This window comes from Eurytemora carolleeae, unplaced genomic scaffold (genome assembly GCF_000591075.1).
Source record: "Eurytemora carolleeae unplaced genomic scaffold, Eaff_2.0 scaffold323, whole genome shotgun sequence".
Taxonomy (NCBI): Eukaryota; Metazoa; Arthropoda; class Copepoda; order Calanoida; family Temoridae; genus Eurytemora; species Eurytemora carolleeae.
Window position 1 is genome coordinate 188,289 of NW_019396331.1, and position 19,443 is coordinate 207,731.

Genomic DNA, 19,443 nt, shown 5'->3' on the forward strand with positions numbered 1-19,443 from the left:
TATATGAATGTAATCTCTTTTTATTGATTGATTGATGATTAATTTATCGCTGATTATAGATCCAGCTAGTAGTCCAGTTTTCATGGGTCTTAAGAATAGCCTTGCTTAGGGATACAGGATACAGAACACAGTATAGAGGATATAGAATAAAAATACAGGATAATTAAAATATGGATATGAATTTTGGGGCACAGAGTTTATGAAAAAGGATATCTAAATATTTAACTGTATTCTGTATCTATTGATACATTATACAAAATTAAGGATTTAGGTTACAGAATAGTGGATATAGTATGTAAGATTGTAAGATACCGAATATTGTAAAGTAGAAAATATACAAGATATTTAAAATCCTATAATGAAAAGAATATCGGAGCCAGGTATATGTTTTTCTGCTAATACCTCTTTCTTTGACAATTAGTTAATATCTAATATTACTTATTATTTACACAAAATGAGAGAAATCTGAAACCATGCATTCTCTATATTTTTATCAATGTCTGTATATCTAATCCAATACAACGAACATAGAGTTAAACATCGCTTTTAAATTTTCATCTGTTTTAAAAAAAATATAGTTTCCTTAGCTTGAATAAGACTTCATAAAAACTGCGAATTCCAAAATAACGAAAATGACGATATCCCGCAGGAGCCTGAGAATCTCAGGCTTGCTCCTATTATAATTTTTTAATTTTAATTTTGCATTTTTAATAGATATAATAATTGATAATATAATTACATATAGTCTGTATAGTCCGTATACGTCACCATTGTCACGTGGTACAGACGGAAATCACGTGACCAGTATACTGCACTGCCATTGGCTGAAGTTCTGGTGACGTAATACGGACAATATGTAATTATATTATCAATTATATCTATTAAAATGCAAAATTAACAAATTATTATAGAAGCCAACCTGAGATTCTCAGGCTCCTGTGAGATATCGTCATTTTCAGATTGCGTATTTCTTGAATATGATCTCTTTAATACTACAACTTTATCGAAATTGCATATATATGAATTTTCGTAAAGATTTGACACAGTTTTATATTAATTTCTCGAGACAGAAAAACATCATATAGATGTCTTATAGGTATCGTTCAACGCCTGATATTCTCAGGTTTCTATACCCCCTTTCATTTTTCCTTTACAGTCCCTTTAATTCCTTGTATGAGCCTGTGAAAAGGGTTGTAAGGGTTGCTTAAAATTACGTTTTTTGTTCCTTAAAATGTCATAGATAGTCCTTTTCGGGGGGAAATATTTTATAATAAATGTAACAGTAATGTAAACAGTATTAAAACACTATTCTTATTTAATCAATATTTTCAATTAAATATTTTGCACAGTTTCTGATATTTAAATAGAACTAAACTTATTTTCTTTCATAATTTAGTCATAGTAATTATTATTAAAATATTTTAATATTTATTTAACCCCGTTTCTAAAAAGAAGCCATAAAATATTCTCACTTCCCCTTCTATATTGTATAATATATATATATAAAAAAGTTATCGGGAAAAATATAGACATATATTTATTACTTTTAAAAATTGCACAAAGGAATTGAGTCTCTTCCACAAACTCAAACTTTTAAACCTCTATTTCTTTTTCTATCTAATAGCGTAATCCTTTGATATTTCAAATTTAGACTATTTGATCTAACAGAATGCATAGTTTGAAATATCTAAGGTCTACGACATTTGGCTGAGAAGATATAAAAATGAGAAAATAAGATTTTATTGTAAACACTCATTTCCTTGAAACTTTTTAAACTTACAAACCAAAAATGAAACAATAGTGATTTTTATGGCAAATAACAAGAGGGGGGGGAAATCTCTCAGAAGTATGTTGATGATAGAGTAGAGAAATCTTATGAATTGAATATCCCCCGGGGTTCTGGGGCCTGGACCTGAAAGTTTTATAATAAAAATCAATCAATAAATGAATATTGATTTCATCTTCAACTCATGATTCACTCCACTGATAAACTTTTTATTTTTTAATAACCTAGAATTATATTTATATATACATTTTAGTTTTTAAACTTAACATTTTATAAAAAAAGAATTATGCTTAACATAATGTTTCACGTCTCATGACGATCCTCAGTAGTCAAAATTCTTTGATATATTTATTCACAGATATGCCCAGAAGGATTTACAAAGAGATAAACTAGGAGTATATATATTATATCTATATCTATATAATAAAACAAGACATTCATATGTATGTTGCGTATAGCCGGCCAAACGGCTTGACCGATTGGGCTGAAATTTTTTGTGGACACTCATGGGTGTCATAAAAAAAATTCAAAATATTTTTAAAATTTTTTTTTCTTTGCCTAATCATTAAATAACCCATTTAAAGACCAAATTCAAGGCTAAAGACTTTATTTTAACTTGGAATCTTCCCATTTGAAAAGTTTAATGTCGTCTTTACATTCTCATTCTTTGTGGGTAGCCTTGTATATGAATGTATACCCCGGAGGTTTTATAGAGAGATAAACTGACGGACTTAAGCACTATAGGAACCAAGCACTTAAATAACTTTATTCCCTCTTTATATACTATACATTATTTAATATACAAAGATTGTGGGAAATTTTTCAATGACAACGCGGGTTTAATATTAATGTTGCAAAAAAATACCGGAACATAAAAAGAATCAATATATAAATATACTTAATGCTAGATAGAAGCCATATATATACTTCTTACATGATACTACAGCCAATAAAGAGATAATTATACAATATTTATCAATAGTTTATATTTTAGAGACTTTTTTTACTCGTAGCTTTGATCTATTCGCAGAATATTTTCAACATTTTTTATTAAAAAAAAAGATCTATTATTATTCAATATCAGTTTTAAGCATGGGTATTTATAAGGATGGGGAAGGTTCCGCTAACGAAAGGCATTTTTTTAAATAAGCGGAAGAGGTTCCTTTAACGAACGTTATTTTTTAAGATAAACGGAAAGTTCCATTAACGAACGACATTTTTTTACATGATTCCATTTACGAACGGTATTTTTTTTAGATAAACGGAAGGTTCCGTTGACGAACGGCATTTTTTTAGAGAAATAGAAGGTTCCTTTAACAAACTGCATTTATTTAGATAAGCGAATGGTTCCATTAACGAATGTGATTTTTTAGATGAGTGGAAGGTTCCATTAACGAACGGCATTTTTTGGATAAGCGAAAATTTCCGTTAACGAACGGTATTTTTTAGATAAACGGAAGGTTCCATTACCGAACATATTTTTTTTAGATAAACGGAAGGTTCCGTTAACGAACGTTTTTTTAGATAAACGGAAGGTTCCATTACCGAACATAATTTTTTTACATAAGCGGAAGGTTCCGTTAACAAACAGCATCTTTTTATATAAACGGTTGGTTCCGCAATGAATGGCATTTTTTAGATAAACGGAAGGTTTCATTAACAAAAGACATTTTTAGTAAAAGTGAGAGGTTCCGTTAACGAAGGGCATTTTTCTAGATAAGCGAGAGGGTCCGTTAACGAACAACATTTTTTTAGAAAAACGGAAGGTTCTGTTAACGAACGGCATTTTTTTTAGATAAACGGAAGGTTCCGTTAACGAACGGATTTTTTAGATAAAAGGAAGGTTCTGTTAACGAACGGCATTTTTTAGATAAACAGAAGGTTCCGTTAACGATCGGAAAAGAGATAACTTTGAGATCGTTAACGCAGGGTAACTGCGAAATAACGCATAACCAGTGAACTGAACTGTTTAGTTTTTTTGTTAAGAAAAGTTGGTCCGTTCCGTTATTTTAACTAACTATTAACGAACTGGTTGAAAAAGTTCAGCACTAGGTTCTTTTAAGCATAACGAAGATAAAAAAGGATTTTATTGAGAGAAAAATATTGAGGTTTCATACACATAATCTTTAATTTTGAGTAAAATGTTTTGAAATAAACAAATTATATTCATTGTTATGAATATAATATATTTATTCCAGTGTCTGGGATTAAACGTTGGGAATATAATATATATATTCCAGTGTCTGGGATTAAATGTTGGAAATATAATATATATATTTCAGTGTCTGGGATTAAACGTTGGGAATATAATATATATATATATTTCAGTGTCTGGGATTAAACGTTGGGAATATAATATATATATTTCAGTGTCTGGGATTAAATGCTGGGAATATAATATATATACATTTCAGTTTCTGGGATTAAATGTTGGGAATGTAACAGTGCGTATGACAAGAGATGTGGGGATACTTTTGAAAATATAACAACAGAGTTAGTGGACTGTGATCAGGTAAATATATTTATTTATATAATAAAGCTCTTTGATTATATAAATTTATATATATATTTGTATTTCAGTTTTTAAACTTCATTTATATGTTTCTATATTAGCTATAAATTGTCAAACGGCTGGGCCTCTTCAGCTGATATATCATATTAACTGAAGTGCCCGGCGTTGCCCGTGTAAAAATAAATTTCCAACTTGAATAACGAAATCCTTTGTGCTAGCTATAGCTAACATATAAATATACAAATATATCTTTATATGAGCAAAGATAAACAGTGATCAGATTAAAGAAATATTTAAAAAATATTAGGACAACAAGCCAACCCTTGATATGTTGTTTAGCGAACCCTTGATGATATATTATGTTGCTTAGCCGACCCTTGCTGACATATTATGTTGTTTAACGAACCCTTGCTGGCATATTATGTTTTTCAACGAACCCTTGATATCTTATGTTGTTTAGCGAACCCTTGATCATATTTTCTGTTGCTTAACGAACCTTTGATGATATCTTATATTCTTTAACGAACCCTTGATGATATCTTATTTGTTGTTTAACGAACCTCTGATGATATCTTATACTGTTTAGCGGACCCTTGATGATATCTTATGTTGTTCAACAAACCGTTGATAATATATTTTGTTGCTGAGCGGAAACTTTATGATATATTATTTTTTTAACGAACCCTTGATGATATCTTAAGATGTTTAACGAACCCTTGAAGATATCTTATGTTGTTTAATGAACCCTTGATGATATCTTATGTTGTTTAACGAACCCTTAATGATATCTTGTGTTGTTTAACGAACCCTTGATGATATCTTTTGTTGTTTAGCGGACCCTTGATGATATATTTTGTTGTTTAGGGGACCCTTGATGATATCTTTTGTTGTTTAGCGGACCCTTGATGATATCTTTTGTTGTTTAGCGGACCTCTAATGAATTCGTTTATTGTTTTACGGACCCGACCCTTATAATATTTTACATTGTTTAGCGGACCCCTGAGATGACCCATCTTCCCTTGAAAAAGGATGGAGAGCCCTTTACTGCCAGTGTATGTAGGAAAACAGTGCAAACAAGTAAGCATAGTTTTTTAAGGGTTGAAAGTTACTGTGCAGTGTCCTCGTTCATCATTTATTTTTAAATGGAAGAACTTTGCACATAAATTCAAGATGAGAAATAAACTACATAAGGCCTTGTTTTAGACCGGTAACCTGTGTAACCATACGTTACGTATCTGTCTACTCTATGTTAAAAAGTTATTTTCGGAAATCGTTTTGTGAACTGACTTCTGACTAGTCCAAATTTTAGGAGACATTATGTGTTTAAGAAAAGTAATTAACAATTCACAACGGTACCCGTTTAACCTTGATATAAACATTGACAATGTTTATTTCGTAGAGCACTGAAATGAAAACAACATCAAAAAACTTCTGGAACCAATTTTTTTCTCAGAAAAAGGGTTTAATGGGTCCTGTTGTGAATTGGAAATGATACTTAAGAGATGAGGGTGACATAAATCATTTTTATTTCAGCAAGTTTGTGGGACGTGACCGGGGGTAAATTTTGTAGATTTAAGTATTTTTAGAAAAGTCAAGTTGTCTCTAGTTACCAAACAGTACATGTACAATTACATGTAGATAAAAAGTATTTTAGATAAAATAGGTTGTGTACACTGTTTATTGATTTACAGGCACTTACCGATTGCTGTGGTATTTTGAACACATAAGATAATTGAACACATCCCAAAAATTTTAATTTTCTAATCCCTTTATCTTTTCACTCTGATGTCATAGACCTTTGATATTTCAAACTATAAATACTGTTAAATAAAATAGTCTGAGTTTGAATTTTAAAAAGTTTACACCATCAGGTTCCACGTACCTACGTACAGATACAGGAATTAGAAAGTTAAAGTTTGTGCCGAGGGTTTAATTGCTCTGTTTAAAAAAGCTAAATTCAACTAATTACTAATGATTTAAAAATTGTTCCATTATGAGAACTTACTTTTGTAAAGAAAGCCCGTTTTTATAAAAAAAAAGAAGAATATGGATTTTATTTAGATATATGCACAGTATTACTATGAAGATATATTAGTCTAAGCTTATGGTACAAAAAAAAATAACTTTTTCTTGAGAAACCTGCAGATACGGTTTTTATTGGGACTATTATGTTCCCTTCCATAAATCCAAGAACCTAAACGCTGTTAAATTAAACTTATTTGGTTTCATTGTGGCAGGGTGAATAAACCAGGGAGCAGAGATAGTTTTAAATAATTTAAATTAATATCAAAAGAAAATATTTATAGGTAAATTACCAAAAGTTAATTTTTACTGCAAAAGAACTGATTACTCATTTCAAGTGCGAATTTTATTTTCAATCTGATGGTGTAAACCTTTTATATTTCTAGTTACTCCAACAGGTTGCAAAGATAAAGGCATTAAAAAATAAAATATTGATGTGAGCCATCAGTTCTTCGGAAAATCATGATCAAAACTTTTTATTATTTTTTTTTTCAAAACTCCATAAACATTGATTTTCCCGGCATAATATTCCCTTTAATTATCTAAAGTTGTTCTTGTTGTTTTCTTGTTTTCTTGATGAATAGTTTCAGAAAACTGGAGAAAATCCAGAAACTGATAATTTACAATATTTATTTAGATTTTAAAGGGTATAGATTCAACTATATACAAAATGTTTAATCTTTAAAATATTCTTGTAAACATTGTTTTTTTGCTGCAATGTCAGAAAATATTAAATCTAAAGTTTAGCAGAAAACCTGCTGAGAACCTTTCTAAGACTTTTCTTTTGTATTATAAATACTTTACTCCAACCCTACTCTAATCCTACTCCAACCCTACTCTAATCCTACTCCAACCCTATTCTAATCCTACTCCAACCCTACTCCAACCCTATTCTAATCCTACTCCAACCTTATTCTAATCCTACTCCAACCTTATTCTAATCCTACTCCAACCTTTTTCTAATCCTACTCCAACCCTACTCTAATCCTACTCCAACCCTATTCTAATCCTACTCCAACCCTATTCTAATCCAACTCCAACCTTTTTCTAATCCTACTCCAACCCTACTCTAATCCAACTCCAACCCTATTCTAATCCTACTCCAACTCTATTCTTATCCTACTCCAACTCTATTCTAATCCTACTCCAACCCTATTATAATCCTACTCCAACTCTATTCTAATCCTACTCCAACCCTATTCTAATCCTACTCCAACCCTATTCTAATCCTACTCTAACCCAACTCAATACTTTACTCCAACCCTACTCTAACCCTACTCCAACTCTATTCTAATCCTACTCCAACCTTATTCTAATCCTACTCCAACCCAACTCAATACTTTACTCCTACCCTACTCTAATCCTACTCCAACTCTACTCAATACTTTACTCCAACCCTTCTCTAATCCTACTCCAACCTTATTCTAATCCTACTCCATCCTTACTCCAACTCTACTCAATACTTCACTTCAATCCTACTCTAATCCTACTCCAACCCAACTCAATACTTTACTCCAACCCTACTCGAATCCTACTCCAACCCTACTCAATACTTTACTCCAACCCTATTCTAATCCTACTCCAACCCAACTCAATACTTTACTCCAACCCTACTCTAATCCTACTCCAACCCTACTCAATACTTTGCTCCAATCCTACTCTAATCCTACTACAACCCTACTCAATACTTTACTTAAATCCTACTCTAATCCTTCTCCAACCCCACTATTATTCTACTCCAACCCTATTCTAATCCTACTCCAACCATACTTCATCCGTACTCCAACCCTACTCTAATCCTACTCAAACCCTACTCGATACTTACTCCAACCTTAATAAATACTTTACTTAAACCCTAATCAAATCCTTGCTCCAACCCTACTCTACACTTACTCCAACCCTACTCTAATTCTACTCCGATCCCACTTCATCCTTACTCCAACCCTACTCTAATCCTTACTTCAGCCCTACTCTAATCCTACTCCCACCCCCCTTCATCCTTACTCCACCCCTACTCAATACTTACTCAAATCCCACTTAATCCTTACTCCAATCCTACTCCAATCCTACTCAAACCCTACTCAATACCTACTCCAAACCTACAATAATCCTACTCCAACCATGCATCATCCGTACTCCATCCTTACTCCAACCCTACTTCATCCTTACTCCAACCCTACTCCATCCTTACTCCAACCCCACTTAATCCTTACTCCAACCCTACTCGATGCTTACTTCAATCCTACTCCATCCTTACTCCAACCCTACTCGATCCTTACTCCAACCCCACTTCATGCTTACTCCAACCCTACTCCATCCTTACTCCAATCCTACTCTAATCCTACTCAAACCCTACTCAATCCTTACTCCAACACTACTCCATCCTTACTCCAACCCTACTCGATCCTTACTCCAACACTACTCCATCCTTACTCCAACCCTACTCGATCCTTACTCCAACCCCACTTCATGCTTACTCCAACCCTACTCCATCCTTACTCCAACCATACTTCATCCTTACTCGAAGCCTACTCAATCCTTACTCCAACCTTACTCCATCCTTATTCCAATCCACTTCATCCTTAATCCAACCATACTTCATTTTTATTCCAACCCTACTCTATTCTTACTCCAACCCTATCCCATTTTTAGTCCAACCTTACTCTAATTCTACTCCTACCCCACTTCATCCTTATTCCAAACTAAATCCATCCTTACTCCAAACTCCTTTATCGACCCTACTCCATTCTTACTCCAACCATACTCCATTTTTAGTCCAACCCTACTTTATTTTTTACTGCCATCCTACTCCTTACTCCAACCCTACTCTTTACTCCAACTCTGATTCATCCAAACTTCAACTCTCCTTCAAGCTTACTCCGACCATACTACATACTTACTCCAACCCTACTCGTACTCCATTCCTACGTTATCCTAACTCTAACCCTACTTAATCCTTACTAATCCTTTACTTATCTCCCCCGTCCTAACGTACTTTGTTCAAAAACCATATAAAATATGTCCTTTAAACATTACGTCACATCTCTCTGACGTCATCAGCTTTCCTACAGTTATATTTTATATTATATAAAACTTAGCTATATCTTGACTATTGTAAATTAGTTGATAAAATGTGGGTCTAATCGGTTCAGCCATTTTGAAGTTTATTGAATACCAAAAGATAATTCAATAGACAAGCCAAATTTTTTACATTTTTTAAAACAATTTTTTAACAGCTTAACATTAAAAAACTTTAATAAAAATAACGATTTGGAGCTTATCATTTTTAACGAATTATATTCTTAATGGAATTGAGTCTTTGCGACAAACATAAATTTACGAATCTCTTTATCATTGCAACCTGATGATGTAAAACTTTGATATTTCAAACTTAGAAGTATAGTTCTATAGTTTTAAATATCTAAAGTTTTATGACATTTGATTGCAAAGATATAGGAATTAGAAAATTGTGGCAAAGACTCAATTCCTTTAAAAAATTTATTTATGGCCGGGGGTTTTTTATTCCGCGAAATCAGATTGCTACCTTTTTGTTAAAATCGATTAATTTTTAGAAATTTGTTTAATTTGTTTCCCGCATTTTCTTTTACAAACTTTGGCTGCAAAGTAAATATCTAGGATTGAGACCTTACAGTTAGATATCGGTAATATTATGCCAGAACAACAAACTAAATATTTTTAAATAGAATTTTTATCAATTTGCTCAGGCCACTGTCAATATATGCACAATATAGCAAAATAACAATTTTTTATTTTATTTCAATGTAAAAATAATTTTTCCAATTTGATGGAAAGAAATCAACGATATAAATATTGATGTTAAAGGGACTGTACGCGAAATTTCATGAAACCCTCCTTGCAACAATGGCAATGACCGTGCAAAGATTAAGACGGTACCCTTGAAACATGTATCTGATAAAAAATGTTGAAGATATCGTCGTTTTCCTGACGCGACGCGGAAAGTGTTTTTATGCTGATAATTTCTCCATCGTTACCTATACGTTAGACAAATGAAAATGAAAATGAAAATGAAAAGAGTTTAAAGAAACTAAAACATGGTTTTCATATTCAAAGCTTTAAAGGGTATCGTTGTAATTCAGACATTGTCATCTTTGCATGGAGGATAACTTTAATAGTAAATTAGCCAATAGTTCTGTATATTGCTACAGGGTGTCAATATGTAGATGTATTTATTTATTGTAGCTTATATCTATCTATCTATCTATCTATCTATCTATTTAGTTAACGAGGAAACTAGAGTTATCCGTTCCTGTGGCTGGCTTCCAAATGAAGAGAACTTTCTAGGAAGAGACTGTTTCACCAAGACCGGCACAAATAAGGTAAATTTTAAGAAATCAGACTAATGAAAGCACAGTAAAAAATCCGACTAAAATGAAACAAAAGATGAATAATTAAGGATGTAATTTTATGTTTTTATCTTCTCCAGGTGATGGTTTTCCACTGTGTGTGTCACTCGGATGCATGTAATGGCGGAAACCTTGTTCAGTTTTCTCATTTCTTCATTCTTTTCATCCTCAGTATTAGTGCCTTGCTTACCAACCACAGGGTTTAAGTATCCTGCAAGGTAATGTTTTTTTTTCATCTGTTATATATAATATTTTAATTCAATGCAGCTGAAAAGTAATTGTGTTTTTCAATTACATTTTTTAAAATATCATTATTCATTGATATTCTTTGGGGAATAAATTCCAGAGGTGGCGGTTGAACGACCGGTTGAGAGTTGAGGCACAGCTTAGACTTGCAAATTAGAATAAGAAATGGAAATTATAAAAAAAATTTATGCCTTCAACCAATGGAAACACAAATATTTCAAAATGTTATTTTTGTCTCTTAGAATTACAAATTTTTGTAAAACGCTTTTGTTGTCAACCGATCTGTAAACGCAAGTTTTTATTTTACTTAAACGGTGAAAATTGCCTTTTATATCTTTTTTTGTCTTCCACCGCTGTAAACACGCATTTTCATAACAAATAACTGTAAAATAACGTGAAACTCAGCGGTTAAGAGCAAACATTCACCTAAAGATTATATTTTCAGACGTTGAATAGATTTTAACTCTGATTTATTTTGAACTAAATCGCAGAGACTAAACCAGATCTCCATGCGCTATCGCTGAATTTTTTTTCTCTAGTGTATATATTATTAATAAAATATCAGCTTTTAAGAATAATTAAATCCCTTTATTTCTCTAAATATTTCAGGATTGAATCCCCTGATCTTGAATCCAGGAAACTGCTAGAATAAGATCCTGCCTCTTTTAGTTTCATCCAAACTAAATATTTCATTCATCAAATTATAAAAAGATGATTTACTTCACATTCTTCTAGAGCTTTTCAATATCGCGGCCACCACACAACAACTTTAGTAACAGAGTACAGCCTCTTGTACAAGCTTTATAGTTATTCTGTGTACTTTACAAGCTTTTTCTTTTGAATGTCAAAAGTATTATATAGGACGGACTTTAGTGCTTTAGTACAAGCTTTAATACTTCAGTTTACTTCTTTCCAAGTTTTTCTGGTGCAAAGCCTTAAGTACTTTGGGACGAGCTGTAGTACTTCACTCAGTACAAGCTTTAGAAAACTTCAGTACACCTTAGTATACTTAAGTACTTGTCCTTATACTTCAGAATACTTCAGTACACCTTAGTATACTCAAGTACTTGTCCTTATACTTAGAATACTTCAGTACACGTCAGCATACTATAAACACTTTCTTAGTGTACATATGTTTTGGCATGCTTGAGTACACGCATAATTAATATACTTTAGTACACTATAGTATATTCCAGTAAACTTTTGTGCAACTCTAGCATACTTCAGCATATTAAAATAGTAAAACCAAAGTTGTCCAACACACATTATTTTGATTAACGCTTTCTTTAAAATCTTAATATCAATGTTAAAATCTGTTTAATTGGTTTAAACCATTTTTGTGAAACAATAAATTTACATAAAGCTTTATGAACGAGGGATATTTAGATATTTAGAATCTCTGTTATTTAATCACTAGCCAATAATATAACCAATACAAATTTACCACAGTCAACAAATTTCAAATAAGAAAATAAAAAATGTATCCGTTCTTTATGAATTAGTGAAACTACCATTGTTTCATTGTTTGGATAAAAACCCTCCTCCAGTTGGTTTGCTTTCATTGTGATATATCTTAATTGGTATCATTCTAACTTCATTGTTCATTTTGAAACTGTTAATTACTCACGCATAATGTTGCAAATGTTTTAATTTCAAAAAAAGGGGTTTCTTTATTCGTTTACTAATTTCAATTATTAACAAAAGACATTCACACAATACAATTGTTCTGATACCTTTACTTTTGATGTTTAGATTAATAGTTTGAGAATTGCTTTATATTTCTTAACAATTTGAATTTAAATATTTTAGATTTTTGAATCTTGTAGCAGAACAGCTATAATCAGAAGACCAGATTTGATATTTGAAGAAATGTGTTTCTTAAAACTAACGATTTTTATTTGTATATAAAATAAGTTAAAAATATTTCTCCTGATTTCTTGTTAAAAGTTGCATGTTTTTAAATGTGCGTTAAGTTAATGTTTAAGCATTATATTTAAATACTGAATGCAATATTTCATTCATGTGATTTATATGTAGTCATTAACTTGACGAATATATTTACGTATATATTATTTATTTACATGAAGACGAGTACTTGTCTTTAAACATTTCTGCATTGGTCAAATCAATTTTTCTTCTTCGCCATTTTTGATTCCTATTTGGTGTGGAGAAAAACAGCTGATTAATGTCAGATTTGGTTTTGGCGGGAAAATCTTAGAATCAGTAACTCCGGGAGTGTGCTTCTAGTCAACACAGCCGTGTCGGCCCCTCATCCTTCAGCTAAGAGCACGTGGATGTATGTGGGCCTAGGGACGTGCTGAATTAGGTTTAAGGGAAAAAATGTGGATACGATTGTAAATATTTTTGAATGACTGCACGAATGTAGAAATCTATTGTTGGTTCAATAAATACACTTGTTTTGATTTTTTTTCTGATTTTAACAAGACAAATGCACAAATTGCATGAAAATTAATGGTTAAAAATTTCCAATAATAATTATTCTAAAGGCACATTAAGAAATTACTATAACTGCCATAAGCCATATAAACCAAAAACTTCGTCAAAAACAAACTTCAGTATTATTTTAAGGTGAAATTAATAACTAAATGCATTATCGGTGGGGGGAGAGGGTAGCCCCCCCCCCTACTTCCTTTAGATTTCAGAGCGATCTCAATAGCACTTAAAGGAAAGAAAACCCAGTGCAAAACATAAAAAAATAACTATCTTAAAAAAAATTTCGCCTGCAATGCATCCTTTGGATATCTGGATATTTTTGTTCCAAAATAAATCTAGCACCCCCTCACTTAAATCCTGTATCCGCCCCTGTTTATCCGAATGCATTATTCACGATGAGCTAAAAGTTTGTTAAATACAGAGGAAACTAATAATTTCGTTGGTAAAATGACAATAAAAAAATAATTATTTCGCCAAAAAATCCCAACTATAAGATTTAGCCTTAAAAATTTCCGATGTACTTTCTTTATTTTTATTATTATTAATAAACCTTTCTGAAATTCTGATCCAATAAAATTCTCGAAAAGTTACCCACCTACTAAAAATTGGGTACAAGTAACTATTACAAAACCTTCCTTTAGGGTTTAACTTGCAGTTTTTCCCCATGACGTGATTTTTTTCTCCATATGTTAAAAGATTTAATTACAGGGGCGGATATAAGGATTCTGTAGGGGGGGGTAAATATTTTTAATTTGGCGCGCGAAGCGCGCCGAATTTTTTTTTACCCCCNTTACCCCTAGAATTCTAGGGAGGGGTATTTACCCCAGGATTCTAGGGGGGGGGGGTAAATAACCCCAATAACCCCCCTTATTTACGCCACTGGATTTAAATTCTTAACCTAAATTGAGTATGTCGAAGGAAACCGGAATGAGACAATTGAAACTTAAATACAAACTAGCTAGACTATTAACATTTTGGAAAAAACTTGTTTATTGTGATAGAGTTTTGAATTTTGATTTGAGTAAATAAATTTGAAGTTTTCTCAATACACATTTAAAATATATTATCTTACTAAATCATAATGAATCAAGAAAAATCTAGATGCAATTCATATACAAAGAGGTTTTAACCACCAAAAAATATGGCGGCTTAAAAAAGAAAGGGCGGGGGGGAGTTGGTGGTGTCTGTAAATGACAGGTCAAAAACAGTAAAAAAATCGAATTTTTTTATTTTATTTCGATTGAAGGCGCATATCCATGCGGCATCAGAATTAACTAGGCGTCAAGAATTGATACGCCATTAAGAAATTCAGCAAATTCAGAAAATGCCACGAAGGCCATTAAGAATGCAAAGACGAAAGAAATTCTTTTTCATCTGAGGTAATTTTGAAAACACAAAAATACCATATTTTGGAAATGTCAGGACATGGGGAAAGGAGATGGTAGCTGTTTGTCCTCTACACTTTTAGTAATTGTTATTTTCCTTAGTGGTATTCGTGCTATAAATAAAACTTTTCATTTGGGGTATATAACTATTAACTACAAATAATATGCCAGGGGTGTCAAATAAGTATTTTTAGTTTGTTTTGATTGATGGTTAAAATCTCCACTTAAAAATTTTTAAAATTAATAAATGTTTGATTTTACAATTAAGATGCATTTCTTTTATATATTTTTGAAAAAAAAATAATAATTTATTGAATAAGGAAATAATCGATTTTTTAATTCCATAAAAGTTGTCTAACAAAAGTTGCTAGAGTTGCACTATAATATCATTTTTGATTTGACATTTGTACAGGTACTACAGGGTGTCCCACATCAAATTAGACCGCGTCAATAAGTCTAAATTACGATTCCGGGGACAAATCAGAAAATTTAAGAAGAATGAATCATTTAAAAAAAAATTTAGTATAAGGCTAATATAAAATCTTTTGCAGAAATGCTAGATTTTTCGATGATTGTGTTGCGTATTTTGACGTTAAAAATTGGAGATAGTCTAATAGGATATGGGACGCTCTGTGTACGTGTACTTCACCGTATAACTTGGCCAAGAAATAGAAAAGAAGAAGAAGCATTGAACAATAAACAAAGTGCTTACAAATGTGCTGAAACTGGTATCAAAGTCGTTGCAATAAAGAATTTATTTTCGATATAAAACATACATCTAATTTTGATGAAATATCTTTTGAAAAAAGTTCTCAACTTCCTTTTTATTTGTATTCAAAATACAACGTACAACGAAATCCTCTCAATGTACTATTCTTGGTTTTCTAGGATGTAAAATGGTCATGATTTATTGATTTATTGATTTATTGATTTATTGATTTATTGTTTTACGGGCTATGTTGCATGGAGGCAAAGTGATTAAATACTAAAGTGGGCCAAACTCATAGTTGTATGACGACATTTTATGTCCCAAGTTTTTAAATATAGTTTATATATATATATATCTTGGTCTTCACTTTTGTATTTTGACAGATTTAAGAGTGGTTGAGAACTAGACATAGTTTTGAATATATTAAGAGAGGCGTATTCAGATTTCTTCAAATTAGTATTTTGTTTTCTAATTGGGGGAGAGTCTTTCATAATTTTTACCATTGAAAGGTTACCAAAAGATCTAAAATATAAAGCCAATAAGTATATTTAGCTTGGGAAACCAGCATTGCCTGGAAACTATGTCAAAGGGTTCATGAGTTATAATCGGACTTACAGAAGGATAAACAAATAGAGAATATACATATTAAGATAATTTGTTTAATAAATCAATTTTTTGAGAATGTCGTCTTTTTATATAAATTGTAGTATTATATTTTATGCATCATTAATCAAAGAGTATCGCTTGTCCTGAATGTGATTTATTTATTATAGCTTTTACAAATTGCTGAATTGATATATAAAGAATTTTGTTCGTACATCAATTCAATAAATATAGTACTTAGAAAGTGTAGTCAAACATTTACTATCAAAACAAGTCTTTTAGTGAAATGAGATGAATTATTTGTAAATAAAAGCGTAAACTGTATTTTATGTTAAAAAATGTATAATGTATAAATGTATAAATAATAATGTATAAATGTATAAATAATAATGTATAAATGCGTTAAATGTGCAATTCACTTTAAAGAAACATCAAATGAAAATAATCAGTTTAAAAACAAGGATATCTAATTCTCTATTTGAATCGGACCAATGCTTTCATTCGCTGAATTAAACTGTTAATTTCGCAATAAATAGTTGGAGTTTTGCAAATTTGCCATTTTTTTCCAAAAACAAATCAAATGTTATAGATTTGTATCACAATAAGAAAAAAGAAGGGGGGGGGCAATTTTACCCCCCCCCATGGCAGCCAGTCAGTAAACCAGACGTCAGACTTAATGTAGTTAATATACTGTATCTATGTTTTTTCTTCTCTTTTTTTTCGAGGGACTGGGGAGCTGATCCGAAAACAGCTATACCAGTTCTCCAGAATTAATTACACTCTGTAATAATGAATAATCTTATTTAATATTTTCTTTTTGCGTAAAAAGATAATACTTCATTTTGTTTTATTTGACTTTCAGGTCGGAAAAATATTCGAACTTTTAAGAATAATCGAGAATAATTTGGATGTTATATTTGCATCTTCTTTTTTTCACATTTAAATGTTAAAAGAACACACTTTTTGGATTATGTTTTTTTAAAAATAAATATTTCATTTTTTTAAAGTCAATCCTTAACAAAGAAAAGCTTTAAAAGCAAACCTTCTAGAGAAATAGTTCAGAAAAATGAAAAGGAGTTAAAAATAAAAAATTCTTCAAACTTAACAAGCGAAAATATTTCTAAAGAATATTTACTTTAATCAAACTATGTAAATATTTTACTGGGGTTTTCCTAACAAAGAATTAAACACGAAATTTCTCGACATATGGGATTCATTTGTATCTTGTAACCTGCATTTACTTTTTGTTTTGAATATAATCTTTTTCAGTCATGCACGAGAATATTAGAGCAGAAATATTTGCTAGAGAATCACATCATGTTCAATCTTTTATTCTTCACATCATGTTTAATCTTTTATTCTTCCCATCATGTTCAATCTTTTATTCTTCCCATCATGTTCAATCTTTTATTCTTGACATCATTTTCAATCTTTTATTCTTCACATTATTTTCAATCTTTTATTCTTCCCACCATTTTTAATCTTTTATCCTTCCCATCATATTCAATCTTTTATCCTTCCACATCATTTTCAATCTTTTATTCTTCACATTATTTTCAATCTTTTATTCTTCCCACCATTTTTAATCTTTTATCCTTCCCATCATATTCAATCTTGTATCCTTCCCATCAAATTCAATATTTTATTCTTCCCATCATGTTCAATCTTTTATTCTTCCCATCATCTTCAATCTTTACCCTTCCCATCAAAGTCAATCATTTGTTCTTCCCATCATGTTCAATCTTTTATTCTTCCCATCCTGGTCAATCTTTTATTCTTCACATCATGTTCAATCTTTTATTTTTCCCATCATGTTTGATCTTTTATCCTTCCCATTATCTTAAATCTTTTATTCTTCCCATCATGTTCAATCTTTTATTCTTCCCATCATGTTCAATCTTTTATCCTTCCCATCATGTTTAATCTTTTATCCTTCCCATCATGTTCAATCTTTTATCCTTCCCATCATGTTCAATCTTTTATTCTTCCCATCATGTTCAATCTTTTATCTTTCCCATCATGGTCAATCTTTTATTCTCCCCATCATGTTCAATCTTTTATCCTTCCCATCATGGTCAATCTTTTATCCTTCCCATCATGTTTAATCTTTTATCCTTCCCATCATGTTCCATCTTTTATCCTTCCCATCATGGTCAATCTTTTATTCTCCCCATCATGTTCAATCTTTTATTCTTTCCATCATATTTAATCTTTTATACAAGAAATAATGGTTAACATTTTTTAAACCGCTGATCTAATTAGATGGTAAGAGTTGGTAAAAATAAGACTTGAATTCAGAAAAATTATCTCAATTTCTTTTATTGCGTGAGCTGCGTAAGTCCACTAGCTGGTTGAATAGAGAACCGAAATTGAAAATAATTAATTTTCATTTAGGAGAGAAAAACAAGGATAGCTCAACCATTTTACCCATGTAAACTTCACAATCAAACAAAGGGACAGATGAGATCACGTTGACCGTCCCTTTAAACAATGATTTGCAACAAATGTTTATTCCAATTTGTCCAATGATCGGTAGATATAAAACATTGTTTGTGTGTGAACTGACTTTAGAGAACACTTTGACCGAGACTATTTCAAAAATGTTCTTTTTCTTCTGAAATCTATCCAAAGTATAAAAGGCGAAGAGCAAAGTCCTCAGGGGCGTATACAGACATTTTTCAAGGAGGGGTTACATTTTTTCCTTTCTATTGGGGCGGGGGGGGGGACTGAGTATCCTTTATGATAAAGGGGGGGACTGAGCCCCTAAAGCCCCCCTCACTTTATACGCAAGCTCTGATAGCTCTATTCAAATTATTTCAAACAATGGTGAAAATTAAATATTTTTTTACCATAAATAAGTTATTATCATTCATGGTTATATCTTAGTTTTACTATCTATGATCTGATTTGAGCATTAGTATTTTATTGGTATTCTTATTTTAATTCTGTTTTTGTGAGTAAACTTTGTAAGTTATTTCTGTGCTAATCAATTTGAAATCTCATGCTGGTGAAGTAAACCCAATTGGCAAAAATTAGAACAATTCAGCTGGATCACAAAGCGCATTTTGTTCCGAAACATGCGGCAAAATTGTTTTAAAATTCTTACTCTAGTTTCAGAAAAGTAGTTAAATATTGCCCACCCCTGCATTAGTTAGAAAATTATCTATCTATCTTTTTCTTTATATGTTTGTATCTATCTAAGTAAGTGAGTGGTGAGTCCTGTGTCTAGTTTCCTGTAGGCAGCTACAGCGAGCTGGTCAATCCATTGTTAGATGCAGGACAATTCTATCCTAGTGTTATAAATATTCATAATAAATGCAATTGACAAAATACAGACAACA

General features: G+C 31.4%; 1 protein-coding gene across 2 annotated transcripts in view; it reads left to right on the top strand.

Annotated features, from left to right (window-relative positions):
- Window positions 1-13,374, top strand: part of LOC111701087 (uncharacterized) — a 15,918-nt gene extending 2,544 nt beyond the window's left edge. The window contains exons 2-7 of one of the 2 annotated variants that reach the window (XM_023472232.1): window positions 4,201-4,298; window positions 5,291-5,375; window positions 5,832-5,855; window positions 10,581-10,678; window positions 10,786-10,923; window positions 11,561-13,374. In XM_023472232.1, the coding sequence (XP_023328000.1) occupies window positions 4,201-4,298; window positions 5,291-5,375; window positions 5,832-5,855; window positions 10,581-10,678; window positions 10,786-10,911 (431 nt within the window). In that variant the 3' untranslated portion in view covers window positions 10,912-10,923; window positions 11,561-13,374. The remainder of the gene's footprint in view (window positions 1-4,200; window positions 4,299-5,290; window positions 5,376-5,831; window positions 5,856-10,580; window positions 10,679-10,785; window positions 10,924-11,560) is intronic. The other variant, XM_023472233.1, reaches the window with a different exon arrangement.
- Window positions 13,375-19,443: the final 6,069 nt, after the last annotated feature.